At 42.2% G+C, this 17292-nt stretch overlaps 1 protein-coding gene across 2 annotated transcripts in view; it reads left to right on the top strand.

The window, feature by feature from the left end:
* Positions 1-17292, top strand: part of mad1l1 (mitotic arrest deficient 1 like 1) — a 52087-nt gene that overhangs the window by 11601 nt on the left and 23194 nt on the right. For both annotated transcript variants that reach the window (XM_062388528.1, XM_062388527.1), the window contains exons 12-15: positions 2859-2999; positions 3643-3699; positions 5365-5456; positions 5624-5714. In XM_062388528.1, coding sequence (XP_062244512.1) covers positions 2859-2999; positions 3643-3699; positions 5365-5456; positions 5624-5714 — 381 coding nt within the window. The remainder of the gene's footprint in view (positions 1-2858; positions 3000-3642; positions 3700-5364; positions 5457-5623; positions 5715-17292) is intronic.

The raw sequence follows: 17292 nt of genomic DNA, 5'->3' as shown, positions 1-17292 counted from the left end.
TTTCAAAATGAGAGTTTTATCAGAGAGGAGCTGACAGATTTTTGATTTAGATTGAGTGAATTTCATTGCACGTTAATAGACAGTAAATAGCCTGCAGTCCTGCTGTTTAGGAGAGGCAGCGAACTCGTCCACACTGACCTCTAAACGTGTTCTTTTACCTTTTTGTTTTTCCCTCTGTTCCCTGCTCTGTTTTGCCTTTTTATCGTCTTCTCTCCTCTCCAAGGTTCTCACAAGGATACACACTCTATAACGCAGCGGTGTAATGTTGCATGACAAATGAAGCCGCCGCAGCGCCAAAAGTATAACGTTGAATTAAGGTTGATTTGGATTTTAGTGTTTTTTCAAAGCACCTGACTCAGTCATCCTAAAGTGGATTATGTTGGTTTTGATCTGGCTGATCACAGGCGGGATCTGATTAGGGAAATCTCGGTTTGTTTTCTGACTCTACCTCAGGAGCTAATCTGACGGAGCACTTGCAGCTCGTTATTCATATAATTTTACTTCCATGAATTACAAGGTGCTTTAGGATCATTCTAAGCCCGCCGCACTACTTAGGAAACAATTTACAGTTAATCACGTGGTGTATCTGGTGTTGTGTTTATTACCTGACTTTAACCTGAATGTCAAATTTCTCAGAGTTAGCCCTGTTTAACAAGTGACTCCGGAGCTTTTCATAACCCTCGGAAGACAAAGGCCCCCCCCCCCTCAGCAGCCAGGTAGTTTGTGAGGTGTTTATTAAAAGCCTGATTGCCACCAAATGCGGCCTCTTGGCAGAAAGTAGCCATTCGGTGAAGCAAGGGGATGAGACGCGTCATTTCAACGGTCTTAACAAACGGGCTATTTGCCAGTTTTCAAACAGATAAGATTATTCTCCTTTATTCTGTTACCCAGCAATCAGTGCAGATTCACTGTGTAACACATGAATTACATGTCGTAATTAATTCTTGGTGTAGTCCCAGGAGTTCTTCTGAGTATTAATATACATACTCTGCTCACTTCTTTTACTTTTTTTGTGGGCAACTAGTTGCAACTTCATTCATGAGGCATTCAAGAGGCTTTTCCTGGTTTTGATCATATGAAGGATATGGTGTTTATGTGGAGCAGTGAGAAATCTGGGTTCTCATCCTTTCATTGGCTGTGTCCCAGTTGAACCATTCCTGAAGCCACGCCTGTGTAGGTAGCTGCTACTGGTCAGGAACAGCAATATGATCTATTCATGCACCAGACGTTGACACGCTTCAGGGAAAAAAAATAACAACCGGGATACTAGTACACATGTAATCACAGTCATTGTCTCACAATTTCTTGAAATATTCAAATACAGACACTTCTCTCATCATCCTCCCTCCACTTCGGAGCCACTGATTTCACTCGTTCTTTGTCTGCCAGATAGTAAACACACTTGCCTTGCATAGCGCTGTCTAAGAAGTACTACACCCCCGATGCAGTGTGTGGGTCTGTCTCATTCCCTTCTGCCATCTGCCTGGCACCATTTTTACCTCTGAGCTAGAAACCTACATTCTGAAAATGACAAAGATTTGTGTTGTGCTATCACACAGTCGACTTTCACCGTTTTTAATGATTTTTGTGGCGTCTTCTTTGAAGGGACTCGGCCATTTCGTCTGCCCACATGCAAGCCACTATCTTGCTGTGGCACCATTGCTGCATCATGGTCCTAGAAAAAACACCAACAAGCCAGAATGTTTTTTCCCCTATAGCAGAAAGATAATGGCTGAGCTCTTCTCCGGAGCTGACACAGCCCTGCTGAGGCTGTGACAGACGACTCTCTGAACAAACACACTTTCCTTTCACTCCGAGGGCCTGAATGACAGAAGTATCATCCAGCGTCCCCACCAACTGCAGCACAAATTCAGAACTGGATTTTCAGATTAAAACAAAAATTATTTATTATTCATTATTTTACACTTGACACCACAAACGAATAATTTATAAAAACTGCAGTCAGCTGAGTCTTCCGTCTCGCACAGCATTAACATTTAAGTGATTGGAGTTATGGTCTTTGACTTGTGGTAGAGCTGCGTTGGAGAAGTGTCTCTCAGCTGAAACTAAGTGCCTTAGATCACCATGGCAACCTCAGAGTGCAGCCGGGCACAAACAGTTGATTTAGATCAGCTGATCAGACGACTTCTCTGAGGTTTAAATCTAACAATTCAACAGTTTTTACTGGAAAAAATGCCATTTTAGTTCAGTTTAAGTCAGGAGTCAACCGGCAGTTAACTTCAGATAGTGAACATAAGCACACACACACACACACACACACACAATTCCGAGACGTGCCTGTTTTTGTGTGTGAGAATGTCAAACATAAAGACGCAGACCGATAAAAGACTTGTGAGCTACTTGGAGACGTTTTGTCAGCGTGAGTGACATTTGTGAAGATGTCGACTTGAAGAGGTTTTGATCGTCTCCTCTTTAAGAGGACAAGCTACTGGGGAGAGTCAATGTACTGGGCAGATAACAGTGCTGAGGACATTCCAGTATCTCATATTATACAAGAGAGATAAAGAAGCATAATTTAGGCTTCATTTGCAAAGACATCTCTCTGTCACGATTTATTCTTTATCTTTAGTCTACAAGGACATTTGATGTTGGTTATCACATGAGGAGAAATACAAATGAGCGTGACCACAACAAGCTTCTCTTGTCATAATAAGCAAAGTACCAAACATAATACAGAGATAACGCATCAGAGAGCTTTGATTCTCCCACTTTATTCCCACACACATCACATATTTCTGTACTAAATGATATAATCTCAAAATGTCTTTGCAAGTATGCAGTAGGAAACAGATGTTGTAGGGTTATAATAATGTGTGTGTGGGTTTTTTGTGTTACAGGAGCGTGATGGAATGCGGGCGATACTGGAGTCTTATGACAACGAGCTGGCGCCTACCGAGTATTCGCCTCAACTCAGCAAGCGGCTCAGAGAGGCAGAGGACATACTGCAGAAGACACAGAGCCACAATGCAGAGATGGAAGTGCGTGTGCACACACAACTTTACAACACATGTATTCCCAGTGCTCTTGTTTGTCCTCCACTTAGACAAGTTAATATTAGAGAAATACACTTGTATCTAATTATATATATATTTGAGTTTATGTTAGTGATTTTAACACCTACACCACCTTTGGTTTGTTTCGTTGGTCTGGACCTTTCATGCCTGTCAGTTGGGTTCACTTTAAACAAAAAAGAAGTGAGAAGGTCTGGATTAAACGAGGGTCGGTGTGAACGCCCCAAAGTTTAATCAGTTTGGAGACACGTTGTTGACTTTGCTCGTAACTAATGGCCCAAGTGAACCAGTTGACAGTCACTGCACTGAACACTGATGAACCCCGCTCGTGTGAAGCACTGGGACATTATGAGCAACGCTGGAATGATGAGAAGAAGGCCGACGTGTCAGTGATGGAAAATGAATGAATAGCACACTTTGGTTGAAATATACTTGCACCTCTTTCTGATGTGCTCTGCTGCACAGATGCTGTCACTTCTGTAAATCAGTAGCACTACAAGTCATTTTTCCTGCTTGTCTTTTGTATCGGTGCCTCTTTCCTTCCATCCCTTCCTTCCTTCTTTCCTTCCTTCCTTCCTTCCTCACCCCTTGTGTTGTTTTGTCTGTTCAGGCGCAGCTGAGCAAAGCACAGGAAGAGACGATGACAATCAAACTGCAGCTACAAACGGTTAGTAAACATGATTACACAATCCCCCACTCTTATAACTGGTAGTGCTTTAGTCTGTAATAAAACGGATAAATACTTTTCTTTAATTGTGTGATGTGTTTGACCCTAACTTCCATTCATACTCCAGCAGTAACTAAAAACAAGAAACAACTAGCACAAATTTAAATATATAATACTTATTAATGCTATTGAAACCTTAATTACTGCTGAATCATTAACCAAATGATCACAGACATTGCAGCCTCTACAATTTTTTGTTTCACACAATGTTGACCAGCCACCAGACCCAGGTAAATCTCTCTTTGGCTACGTCCACACTGAAAAGTCTCCATCCAGAAAAGCTGTTTAGCTTTGTTTTTGAATATCTCCATCCAGAAAACACACCTGCAAACAGATCACATGCACATTCACAAACACTTGTTGTGTGTGTGTGAATACGTTATATTGTTAAATCTGAAATGATTGTGCTGGCACGGCTGCAGCGATGGATTTTATGTCAGCCAGCAATTACTGGTTTGCCAAGAGGCGAGCAACCAAAGCAACTGGGATGGAACCGGCTACAGAACCCCTTAGCCTTGGAATGGTTCAAGACATGTTTCAGATGCTCCAGATGAAATGTGTGTGACACTCAAACAGGCGTGACAAGCATGCATCACCAGTGTTTGTGTAATCACCCTCACCGCCAGAAGAGGGAGACAACAGTTCTGCCCTGAGAATTTAAGCTGTCTCACGTGTCTCTTAAATTGTGACTGTTATCCTGTCAGGTGTACTTTGCCCGACTGTGATTTAGAGATGCTTAAACAGCTCCGTGACGCACAAGCTGACCAATATATGTACACAGACTCCAACTGTGAAAATGGTCCGGCAGACCTTTTCATATTTAACAGCCACAGAACAGCTTGCTTTCTTGCATTACTGTCTCCCTCTTGGTACATCCTGACTGAAGGGACACAAATTGCTATCGAAGCACACTGGGTAATTGCCAGGGTACGATGACAACATACTTATGTCTTTGAGTGGCATTTGTGAATCATGCCGGATTTAATGGACCTGTTCCGTTTTCTTTTTCTTATTTACGTGTCGTGAAAGTTACAGGAAAGTTATAAAAAAAAAGTGGAGGGTGTGCTATGTTATATGATATAAATCCAGGATAACGTAGAGAGTTGGCAGGTGTGACTCTCTTACACACACCATGATTCTGTTGCCAAGGAGACGTCAACAGAGCCATGGCAATGAGTATTGACGTGTGAAATCCACCTGTCTGGTGAAGCAGTAATTACTTATTCGTCTTGGGAAGACCGGGAGAGAGAGGATGAGCTGAGAGACAGACGGATGCAGTCAGAAAGAGAGGAAAATGGGTGTGCAAATGGAAATGAGGGATAATTGCAGAGGGGAGAGTGTGATCCGAGAGAAACTAACTAAGACATCCACAGACTAAAAACAAGAGCTTGGGGGGGGAAGAGCCGGGACATTCTGAAATGAAAAATTAGTTTGAAGACTGATGGCGTATATCTGTGTGTCTGGATGTCTTCCTGGAAAAGATAGCAGCGTGCTGGAATAGAGTCCTCAAGATTTATCCTCAGGCAAAAGGTTTGTGCCAGGCACATGGCCAGAGGTGGTCTGACATTAATGCTCCGAGCCCATTTTCAAATCTGTCTGTCTCAGGTGGAGCTGGAGCTGGACTGTCTGAAAAAGCAGCAGACCTCTGTGGCTGACAGCAGCTCTCTTGCCACCAAAGAGGAGGTCAGCATACTCAGGTAGTTAACACACACAAATACCATCAAGTCAAAGGTTGACTTGCTCACTACATACATCTATAGATCAAGGATGAACCTATTGAGTTGATCATCTGCACAGTCACTGATTTTACCCTGTAGATATTCATCAAAAGTGAGGGAGCATGTGTGGATGCATTTTCTTCCAGGCAAAAAATTGAAGATTTGGAGTTGGAGCGGCAGCGGTTGGAGGAGCAGAACAACATTCTGGAGATGAGGCTGGAGAGACACAACCTGCAGGTGAGGCACCAAAACTTCCCTCCAACTGTTTCCCTGTGATGGATTTACTCATCTGGCACAAAGGAACCAATTTAATAAACCCAAGGGCAGGAGCCCAGCCGGTATGACACCGCAGATTGATTCACCCAAATGCTAGCCACATCTGACAGGTTTTCAAAAGCAATTGGACCCAGGTGTGACTCCGGCAGCGTCCAATGGAGAAGTAGTAGAAACTCGGGCTGATTTTAAAACCCTGCTTAGTTGGTTGGAGGGATTAGAATGAGCATAACAGTTGTGGGGAGCCGGGTATCGTGACAATAAAGGTAGACACTCCCCAGTGTCTGCTGTAAACGAAACTGGATGAAATGAAATGTGGCAGGTAGCCGCCTTAACATAACTCGGACACACAAACACACATGCGGACGTGTGCATCTAATCCAGCTACTTTCATCTCGCAGAGCTATTCCACAAACTCCCTCAGTTATACCTTATCCCTTCTCCTTTTTAAATTGGCTCTGACTGTGTGTGTGTGTGTCTCTTTCATCTCAGTCAGGTCCTCTAACTCCCCTGACTCACACTGTGCCAAAGTAAGTCCACCAGGGCGCTTTAATGAAACGTGTGTGGGCAAGCGTGCTGGTTCCATTTAGCCAGGTGAATGAAATCCATGTGTTCTCAAGCATGACCACCACTTTTAAAGCAATTGACAACTGAGTGCGTGTGTGTGGGGGGGCGGTTTCATGGTTGCTTGGTCAATGGATCAGGTCAGTTCTTAGGAGTTAACTTTTATGACTCCTCCACGGTCTAAGAGACCCCTACATCAGACCGAGTGGAGAGATGAGTGACTGAATGAGGAGCATTTGAAAGGAAGGATGAATGGCTGAATGCGTAAGCATGAGTGACTTACATTGAATGCTTGAATAAAGTGACAGCGGGGAGTTTCATTATATCAACTTGCACTTCAGATTCCCGTGGCATAAAGCCATCATTTCCGCCCTGTCTATATATTTAGATCACACTGACTAGTGTGACTGTCAACCACTCAGATTACCGATGTAATGAGGCTGCTCCTCATTGAATCGGGCTCAATAATCCCCCCCCAGCAGTCTGTCTGGAAGCTCTCCTGGGAAATTAGCATTTTCATACGTCTCTCTTATACACCTACAGCATATTTCGAGAACATAAATACATACGTTAAAGTATCATTAAGAAAATGCCTCGTTTTATCATTCTAAGGATTTCTGTAGATTTGGTGTTAAAGCAGATTTCAAACACGAACAATGGAAAATCCGGTGAATTCACCAGATTTTGAGCTTCACATATGAAGAACGCAGCAGGCGATTAGCTGATCTTTGGAGCATTCAGGTGAAACATTGAAAACGCAGGTGGCAGGACATAAGTGCCACGATAAAATTGACATGTTTAAATTTGACAGCACATAGATTCTGGAGTCTGTTCTTATCATATCTCATCTTTCCAGGCTGACAACTTCTTTGGTGTTAAATATTTGTATTATTTTTTTTTTTTTTTTACATTTTCACATCCGAACGTCAGCTCTGGACATTTTCCTTGTGTATTCTCATATGTGCTGAGATATTTTCTGGACACGTAATGTGCAGGCTGGCAAGAAAAACTCACATACATCCCCTTCTGAATAGTTCAAGGAGAATGTCAGTTGTTATGTACATGTCTGAAAGCAGCACAGGAGTGATGAGTATCTTGGATCACTGTCTAGGTGGTTGCTTTCTGTGGTGGAAGCTCTCTAACCAGGGGCCTGGATCACAAAGCCAGTTCAAAGTACATTAGCCAGCTTTCTTTGGGTTTAACTGAGGTTTTCCAGCATCATGATGTTGGCTCACTTTCGATCTCGATGGTAAAGTAACAAGAACAATAGGGAGATCCAGAGTTTTGCATAAGCCCCTGCTGTCAAACTGATGACCAGACATTACGATATTTCTTTCCATGCAACTTTCTTACAGTTTCAAGTCATATGACCTTCACTTCTTATATTGTTACAGCCTCATATAGATAGAACCTTTAACCCGCTGCAGGATATTAATCGTCGGAAGTCTGGATATTAAGTCATAAGAGAAACAAGCATCTCCTTCAGCTCCTCCTGACATCCTGTGTCTAGGAGCCGCTGAGATGAGCCCTGATTTTGAACAGGAAGCTGCTTCATTAAGAATTGTCAAGATCCAGGTCCTTTTGGTCACATCTTTTGAAAGCACTTGCATTCTTATGGCTTCACATCACTTACCAGTTGAAAGTCACGTTATAACTTGTGTTACTTTAGGTATATTATTCTTTAATCTGCTGTTTTTTTCCCCTAAATCCTCTCTGATGCATGATTGTGGTTTATCATGCTACTTAATGATTCCTCTCCTTGAGAAAGATGCAGGTTGAAGTTACAGCTTCAGGTGTATTTATTTGAAGAAGCAGAAATCTGGTAGGACAACAAGCACTTGTCAACAGATGGCCACTCAGCCACACAAGCCCCCCCCTCCACCATAAAGACCTGGAAATAGGACAGACTCTCACACATGGACTAGAACTATTGACTTTCTTGACATTATCATTAAACGCTATTGTCTGAATTTGTTGACCGGGCATTAAACAGATCCTACCATGCCAGCCCCCTTAAGTCTGTGTAATGTCCTCAGTTTTTATTGAGCTTGTCTTTATCTGCAGACTTCACTGTGGACCAGTGGGTGTGTTGGTACATTTTATCAAAACAAATTAGAGTAATTCCCGAAGGTGTGAATGAGATTCACACAGAAAATCTCCTGCTGTCTTCTGCATGTGTGAAAGGACTATTTTCAGACCTAATTCTCCAGACATTGATCACAGGCAAAATCAATCACATCATTCTCACATCTGGGAAAAGGACAGACACACACAGCAAAAGAGAGATGATGAGGAGAATAGGACTCCTGGAGGACGAAGAGCCTGATGCAAAACATCTGGAATGCATCACTAACAGCTGCAGGGAGGGAGAGAGGTCCCAGGACGACCAATGGCTTTAGCACGGAGAGTAGAAAATAGGGGATAGAGAGGGAGAGATGGTCACACAGTCTGGATGCTCATGTGCTTAAGGGAATAAAAACAAACAGAGGGTTAGAGATATGCCGTAATTATCAGAAAGTTTAGAGTGCTGTTAGCAGGACACCATGGACTGTACAGTACCACAAGGCGTAATGTCTAACAGGCCTTTAGTAATTAACCGATAAGCCAATAAGCGATAGTTAAGGCAGAAAGATGAGTTTTAAGTTTGGATTTAAACGCCTCAGCGGAGGCAGACAGTCTGATGTCAGCAGGGAGGTTGTTCCTAATGGGGCATGACAGGAAAAGTGCCCGGCAGCCTGCTGACTTCTTCTTGAAATTGCGAAGCCTTAGTCTTTCTATTTGCAAAGCTCCTGGAATCGACAGTTTCTTCCAAACATTCATTATTGATGATGACAGAATCGTAAACCCATTGTATCCTGTGTATCACCTTTCGTTGTTCAGCGCAGTCAATCTAATGGTATTATACCTGTTATCACTTGAGTAGCAAAACGTAAACGGAGACGCTTTGGGATTTGAACAGAATGTGTCTGGGTGATTGTTTTATTGAATTTGTATGAGTGGTTCGAGGTGAAACTGTTCCACATGTGTCTGACAAGGCCATTTCTGAGAGCCTGCTAAATTCAATTCAATCCTGTCATTAATAAGAAAATGCTTGTTTGCAGGCCGGCTTTCAGAGCCTGTCGAGAGCTGTTCTTCCTCTACCACGTGTGCTCTGCTTTTTATTTTTAAGTAGCCCCTCTGTGGTTTGGAGCTTGTTTTCTCTCTGGTTAGACTCGACAGCATCATCAAGCTTTCAGGAAAATACACTTGAATTGAGGCAGTTTTTATGTTAACCTCGTAAAGAGTGAGAATCAGTTGTTTCTTAACAATCCATAACCTACAACCTCCCCTCTTGTTGCTTTCTTTTCAAACAGCTACAATGGTGGGAGACACTGCTGTACTTTGTCTTTGTGCTCTTGCTGTCACTGTCACGTGTCTAGACAAAGATAATTGCTGCTGTTGCAAGAGGTTGCATCAATGTAGACGCTCTGTTGCGCGTGTGCCTGCTTGGGTAAGGCCATAACAAGCAACCTTATGTTTAGACATTATTTTTAAATAAGAAGAGACATAGGGCTAGATGAGATGCTATTGCAATTCCATCCTGAATGTGATATTTCTGAAGCCAAGTGAAGTTTTTCTTTTCCTCATGTAAGTTGTGGTAGTATTGTATTCTAAGATTTAACGGTAGTACTCTCTCGAATACTGCTTATGGAGGCAGTACTTCAGTGGTTAATATATTGGTTCTTTTTTAGAATACTTTTTAACAGAAAAATCTTCTAGTTAATGTTCATTTTTAATAATCAACCCATGTTCGTATATATCTTAGTGAACTCCTCTCTGTGTTGCCTCTGGCTGGAAACACTCTGTATAATTTACTTTGGGTGAGCAAAGATGAATTTCGAGGTAGCCACTGTGAAACTGCATTTCTCCACAGGTGTGTGATGGAACGTGCTACCTATATTGGCGTTGACACCAGTAAAGGTGGAACCACAATGTTTATTTCTCTCCACCACTGTCCATTGGAGCAGTGTGTATGTTTTTAAGGACCTTTTCAAGTATAAAGACTCTTGTCAGGACTCTTGATCTTTTCAGGACCAGTATACATCATTGGCACCAAAGGCTGGTCCCAATAAGGCCAGGTCCTGATTTAGGGTTAAGCATGAATTGATCGTGGTTACGGTTAGTTTTACTTAGACTGGAGAACAGGAAGAATGCATCATAGATTAATGCCTTAATCAGAAACAGAGTTGCTGAAATAAAACGTGCACCGTAATAAATAGAAAATCAATTTTCCTAATTTCCTATTTTCCGAGAGCAGAACCCGTAACGTGGGTGCTTATTGATACTACAGTATTAAATTATTTAGCCCCCATGGCTAAATTATTATTTGGTTTACCTATGCACCCCTAGTAGTGAAACATAGAGGCTTGAATAGTTGTGTCAGTTTTAACGATATTAAAGTTCTATCTTGTGTCGTAGTATTGGATACTGAAAACATAAAATATATATTTAAGTCCTGCAAGTTAACCCTTGAGGCCAATAGGCAGATTTTCTTTTTCTTTTTGGCTTTAGCAGTGAGGCTAAAACTATAAAGTTAATAGTGAGTATGGCTTTTTATGGCTATGTGGAAAGTAAAGCCAAGATAATTTTGCTCCTCATACTGTTGGGCAGATGGACAGATCAGCTTGACTGCCAGCAGTTGACACTCGAGCCAACACAACTACAGAACAACACCTAGTGGCAGCCAACACTTTAATAAACCAACTTTATTGAGGCGACCCTGTCTGTGCTTGGATTTTATTGTGACGACTCAACATGTGTTCAAGACGTGCACTTGAGATTTAATGACATCATTAGAAAATCATAATTTATTTATAAGTTATTAACGCTTATAAGCTAATAAATTGATAAATAATGAAATTGCTATTATGATTGTCATTGGTAATATATATTATGTACAGCAGTGTGCAGAAAACGGAAAAAAACCCAGCAACAGACATGTGTAATTTCAACCTGTTATCAAGCTAGGCACAGTATGAATACTTATGACGTTGCTACAGCTGGTGACGTTTATCACATTAACCAGCAGAAGCAAGAGTCAGCACCAGTTAAACACCAGAAGCTGCTGAAATCTCTTTTACTCTGGTTTGTTAATGGCTGTTGGGGATCGAGCTCAGTGAATCTCTGTGTGTTTTTCTAATCTTAATGTCTGAACTCATAGTCCCTCACTGCTGTACCCAAACAGACAGTATTTCACATCACATATGGTCATTTCCACTGGTCTATTCAGCCTGCTGCACACTGGAGTCTGGCTTTTTCTTTAGTGAAGGAGAGTAGCTGCAACACCAATAGTCTGAGGAGGTCAGAACACAGCTGAGTGCAGAGATGAAAAGAGGACCTTTTGATCAGTGTTATTTTAGCTGATAGAAAATCCATTTAAATCTGCCTGGACTGGCACTGATATTGATCTGTTTTTTATCAGCTAAGGATATTTTCACTGTTTTGCCAATTACATCTTATGACTTTTTTAACAAAAATAACAAATAACTTTTTAATCAAAATATTATTTGTCATAGAAAAGCCCAGTCTTCCTTCCCTTCCTTGCCTCTTTTTAGTCTCTTAATTGTTTTGAAATGTTTGCCTTGGTTCCAAATCCTTGTAAACGTGAGGCTGTTGTGTAATGGGAATGGAGGATTTCCAAAAAGGCACCAGTCCAACAAGTGGAAACCAAAGTCTCCTCCACAAGTTGTGTGGTTAAAAGTGTCAATCAAAATAGACCAAACTTATTTGAACCAATCCTTTATCACCATCAGGTTACTATACCATGACTTTTCATTATATCCCGTTAACTGGGCTTCTTTCCCACCATCCTCTACCTTCCCCCTCTCCCTCTCCGTTACAGGTACGGCACCTCAAGGTTATTTTTGATAGAGACTTTCTCAATAACATGGAAATACCGCTCTCTGCATTTTGAGCAGAAGAGATGATGGCAGTGCCGCTCGGTTTTTATTTGAATAAATCAGCGAAATGATTCGAGACATCAGAGTAGAGTGCAGTCTGCTCGGTGTAAGATGCAATTTGAGAGATAAATGCTACTTATGACAGTTATAGTGGAACAGGTTTTAACGATCATGGAAGTAGTCTTTGCTTCTACGTCAAGACTTTGTATGGACTCTTTCATCCTGGAAAATGTTTTCGCTAAAATGTGAACATTGTAAAAAATCTCCTCCTCTACATCTTTCAAAGTCGTTATACCTCCGTACATGTAAACTACAGCTATTTCCTGTTGGGTTATGAAATGTAGAAAACATTTCTGTGGCTGGTAAAACCACAAAAAACAGTACAATTGCCAGCCCTATCACTTGGAAGGTCACTCCAGGGGTTTTGACAGGTGAGATCTTCATTGGGCCTGACCTGTCTGATGGAGAGGAGGGTGGCAGTTTTCACACTCCACTTCTTCTTGGGGAGTCTTCGTCACTGCTCTCATCTCCATGGTGTAAAGATGCAACGCTAAGACCTTGGAGCTCAGTGTCCCATGGAGAATGCTTGCTGCCTTCATGCTCTCTGGGCACCACCACCTCCTCCTCCTATCCATTAACAACCCCAGAGGCTCGAGGCTCTGTGTAGCGGAACCTACTAGAGAGTTAATGCTACATGGTCTAAAAACTATCCCCGTCTCTACCAGCTGGCCCTAAACCACGGAGGGGGAGTGTCAGGAGAGCATCCCCTTGTCTGCTGTTTTACACAAGGCACAGAGACACTGAAATGTCTCCAGACCCTTTAGTACCTTTTAGGATTCAGCTATCGCTTTGTGATCGCTCATACAGTGAACCAAAGACAAGGACACGAGAGTGCTCAGCAAAGATGTAGCGTAAGAAATCCTTGGTGCTGGCTGCAGTGACATGATAAGCCCTCGTCAGACATGTCCTGCCTGTAAAACCCAGAGAACTAGACTCACACACGCACCTCTGGAGAAGATACGGAGGAGCTGCGGAGTTCAGTGTATTTCGGAGAGCAGCTTTAGTGATATTTCCATGCAACTTGCCATAAACAGATTATTTTACACAAGGGAATCTGAAGGGGACCTTGCAGCATTTTTCCGCTTTTGTCCGAGACATGATGAACCCATGCTGAGCTGTGGATCTTGGTGATTTAGTTCTGCTCTTTAAAACAACATCAGCACAGTTTGCACGTGTATTTAAGCTCAACGAGGATTTCAGCAAAGGACACCAGTTACTTGTGTCCCTAAGAGCGATAAGACCATTAGCAAACATACCATTCTCAGTGTGAAGTGGATTCTGCTCCACTCCAGCTACTCCTAACTCCATCTAGAGATTTCAGGTTCCATTTGGCTTATGTGTACCTTCCACCAGGGACCTGCCCGGGCTGTTTATGTGACTCTGTCAGGAAAACTGTGCTGCATCTTGCTGCAGATATTGAAAAGGAAACAAGCTTGTGTCTAACTACCCTTATAAATCCATGGGTTTCTCAATGCCTTAGAGACGAGGGGTAAAGTTTCTGCTAAACAACGGCTGTGTCTCTCATAGCCAGCCCATATCCAAAAAGGCCTGTGCAGCATTTCTACTGGTGATTGTTAAAAACTTACCATCACACAAGTAAGTAACTAATATGTTATTTCTTGCAGTACATTGCTTGATGCACTTTTCCGATCGGTAAGGCCACAGTTGATTCGTTAACATGTTAATGGAGCTGGTGCAGAGCTTGCAGTTTGCTCTCACGCACAACTGAGCATGAGTGACGGGTACAAACATACATCTGCCTGCCCGTCGAGAGCTGCACTCCCCCCCCCCCCCCCCCCTCGGGAACACACACAGCTACATATGAAACTGACTGGGTCTTGATGCCTCCAGGGATGGTCTAACTTTTAAAAATGTTATGTTTTGACAACCTACAGACGTGGTGGAATTCCTCCTGGTGCTGCTGATGGAGAGAGTGTGAGAGGAATAAGTCTACACACTTCTACAATGAAGCGATGGCACTAAAAGAGTTGGATTCATTATATGTGAGAGTTTCATGATGGAACCCTGGCAGGACAAATGAGTAATTAATGGGACGCAGTTAGATTAGATGGTCAAAAGTCAAAGTCAGGTCAATGTCGGCTATTCTTCAAGAACTTATGTGCTAATTATGACATTTTCCGACAAATGTCGAATTGGATTAAATGGGATAAATAGTGAGGACATTTTATTTCCAAAATGTCTTATCTGCACATGCACTTTTCTGTTCATTATTTAAGAGTAAGGCTCAGCAATAGAAGAGAACGTTGTTTGACCTCCAGAAAAGAACATGTGTAATTATAATTTGAACTTAACCTGTAAATGCAACTGTGATAGACAATTTATTTTGAAAACAGTGAGCCTTTAAAAGCCATTAAGGAAATTAGCTCCATTCTGTTTTTTGATAATATGACTAAGTGAAAGAGGTTTGCCGCTCCAGTGTCTCCTCTGTGTCTCCAGTCAACCTCGCTTTATCAGTTCAGTAGTTTAAGGGTGTGTGTTAGTGTGTGTGTGTGTGTGGTTTTCCTTTACTTTTGGTTGGTGCCCCTCTGCTCTCACGCTCATGCACACTCACTCACCATCACTTTGTCACCTGCTCCATCAGTGACTCATGTGTCCCCTGTGGTCTGTGCTGTGTCGAGTACAGAGGTGGAGGTTTGTGTTAAAGGCAGATGTTGTTGCCTGGATTTTCGATCGGCCCTCCTTCTTATATACTCTTCTCCTCTCTCCCTCTCTCATCCTCTTGCTCTGTGGTTCCCTTTTCCTGTCTCTTGCGCTTTTCTTTCGGAACAGACTGCTCCTTGGTATGAGACGTGTTTTTATTGTTGTTCTATGAATAAGAGATATGTGGCCTCAGGCACTTGGAATGGCACTCCATCCTCGCTTCACTGTAAATACTGTGGAAGAACGGGCTGTATATGCATGTAAATGTACACGCACACTGAAATAGGCCAGCTGAAACACTCTAATAAGCAGTTTGCTTACATCCACTTTGAAAGTTGGCATTTGGCTGTTGAAGCAGCAGGGAACTAAGTTATGATTTATCACTATATAATGCAGCACTTTCTCAAATTACTTACGGTAAAGGTACCGTGGGAGGTAATTAGACTTTCTCCATCTTGCAATTGATCATCCCCCCGTGTGAATCTTTCAGTTTTGTGTTTTCTAATCAATTCACTTATTTGTAGTCTGTGGTATTCAACTCGGAAAGTGAATTGGATGAAGAGTAAGGCCTTCTTCCACATTCTTCTTTCAGCCCAGTTCATGACGACGGTTGATCAATTAATAAATGATTATGCCATTTCTTGGCTCGCTCTGAAAGCGATGTGCTCGGAGTCCAAATAGATATAAATCTCTTTTTTGTTTTTGTGGCTGAGCAGTCAATTAAAGCGTCGCCCCTTGGCACAGTCCAGGCTTTCCCACAAGTGAAATATGAATCCCTCTGCCAAATAATGATAATTTTCATTAGCCTGACCAAATTTCTCGGACGCTTGTTTGAGAGAGTTTCCACTTCTTGACAGAACATAGCTATTGGCTGCGTTTTGAGGACTCTACTCTGTGCCTGTGCCAGGGTTTACAGCTCCAATCTACATATCTGTCTCACAATATCTGGCTCTCCCTTCCACTTTCTCTCGCCGCTGATCAAAACACACATCCTGACGCATCCTCGAATAAACTCAGATGCTGAACTTCAAAAAGATTTTTATGCTGCGAGAAAAAAGAACTCTGGATTGCATTTGGCTATGACGTGTGTGTGTGTGTGTGTGTGTGCGGTCCAGTTGAAATGGTTTGATATAAATATACACACGTTCTCTGCTCCTCATTTTGGGAAAGCTCAATCCCTCTGTTCCCCCTTTTAAATTATTCAAAGCATTATTTATAAGCGCGTGAGGCGTTTTTTTTTCTCCTGTCTCCGTTGCTCTTTCCCTCCCCCGAAGGCAACGATAGCCATCCACCCTCTGTTTTTCACTGTGTTCTCTTCTGTGTCGGTCACATTTCCCATCTCCCGTATCCCCCTCTCTCCCTGACTGCTGCTCCCTCCCCCCCGTCTGTAGTTTTATATTTTGCAACCGCCGCTCGGGGGCATATAGAATCTAATTTAGCCAGTAATCAAGAGCTCGGATAGGTGTGTATTCGTGTTCCAGTCTGTGTTCAGCTTCTTATATTTGTATTAAGCCAAGATGGGCTCAGATTTACCCGGACCTTATAGACTCTGAAGAAAACAAAATCATAAAAGAAGGAAAACATGTTTCCTGGAAACCTCGGTCTCATTTTTCCTTTGGTATTAGCTTCCAATTCAGAGAGTTCTCTTGTTGCTATCATCCATGTGTATTTCCCACTCCTTATATGTTATGTAATGTTGTATTAGTCTGTTTGATTGATCCACTCTCACAGTTAAATCACATTGGTCTCAATATATGGCATCAATATACCATGAAACATTTATTAATCCCTTCTGAGTGTCACTTTGACAGTTTTTATGTCGAACTTCTGAGCTCATGAAACATTTGGTACATCTTGTTTCCAAGTTTCAGAGACAACAGGAAATGAATCCATGCTTCATATTAAATGGAAATGTTGACGCCAGCTGGGAAAGAGTCACACGTCTTATTCTGACAATTTTATTTCCATTGAAGAACAAGATCAGATGAGCTTCATGTGCCGCGTACAGTTTGTCACTGCAAAGAGCATTCTGGGAAATAAAGCAAGTTGGCAGCCTGACTCTTATAGCTTCACTGTTTTATCCTGTCGCCTCTGTAGAGTCGATCTTGGCAGGCGATGTAAAGCAGAGCAGTCGGAGGTGACACTAAATAAATATCTGTAGAAGTTGAAAATGAAGTAACTTTTCTTAAGCAGGAGAAGGAAGCTAATAACTTTAACTTGCAAACTTTTTCTCATGACTGTGGCACCATCTGGATTTAATAGCGAGGCTGTGCTTCACCGATTTACGCTATTAAACCAAAGCTTTTCTTGTGAAATGT

The sequence above is a fragment of the Platichthys flesus genome, chromosome 5 (genome assembly GCF_949316205.1).
Source record: "Platichthys flesus chromosome 5, fPlaFle2.1, whole genome shotgun sequence".
NCBI classification, from domain to species: Eukaryota; Metazoa; Chordata; class Actinopteri; order Pleuronectiformes; family Pleuronectidae; genus Platichthys; species Platichthys flesus.
This window is presented reverse-complemented; position numbering and strand designations above follow the sequence as displayed.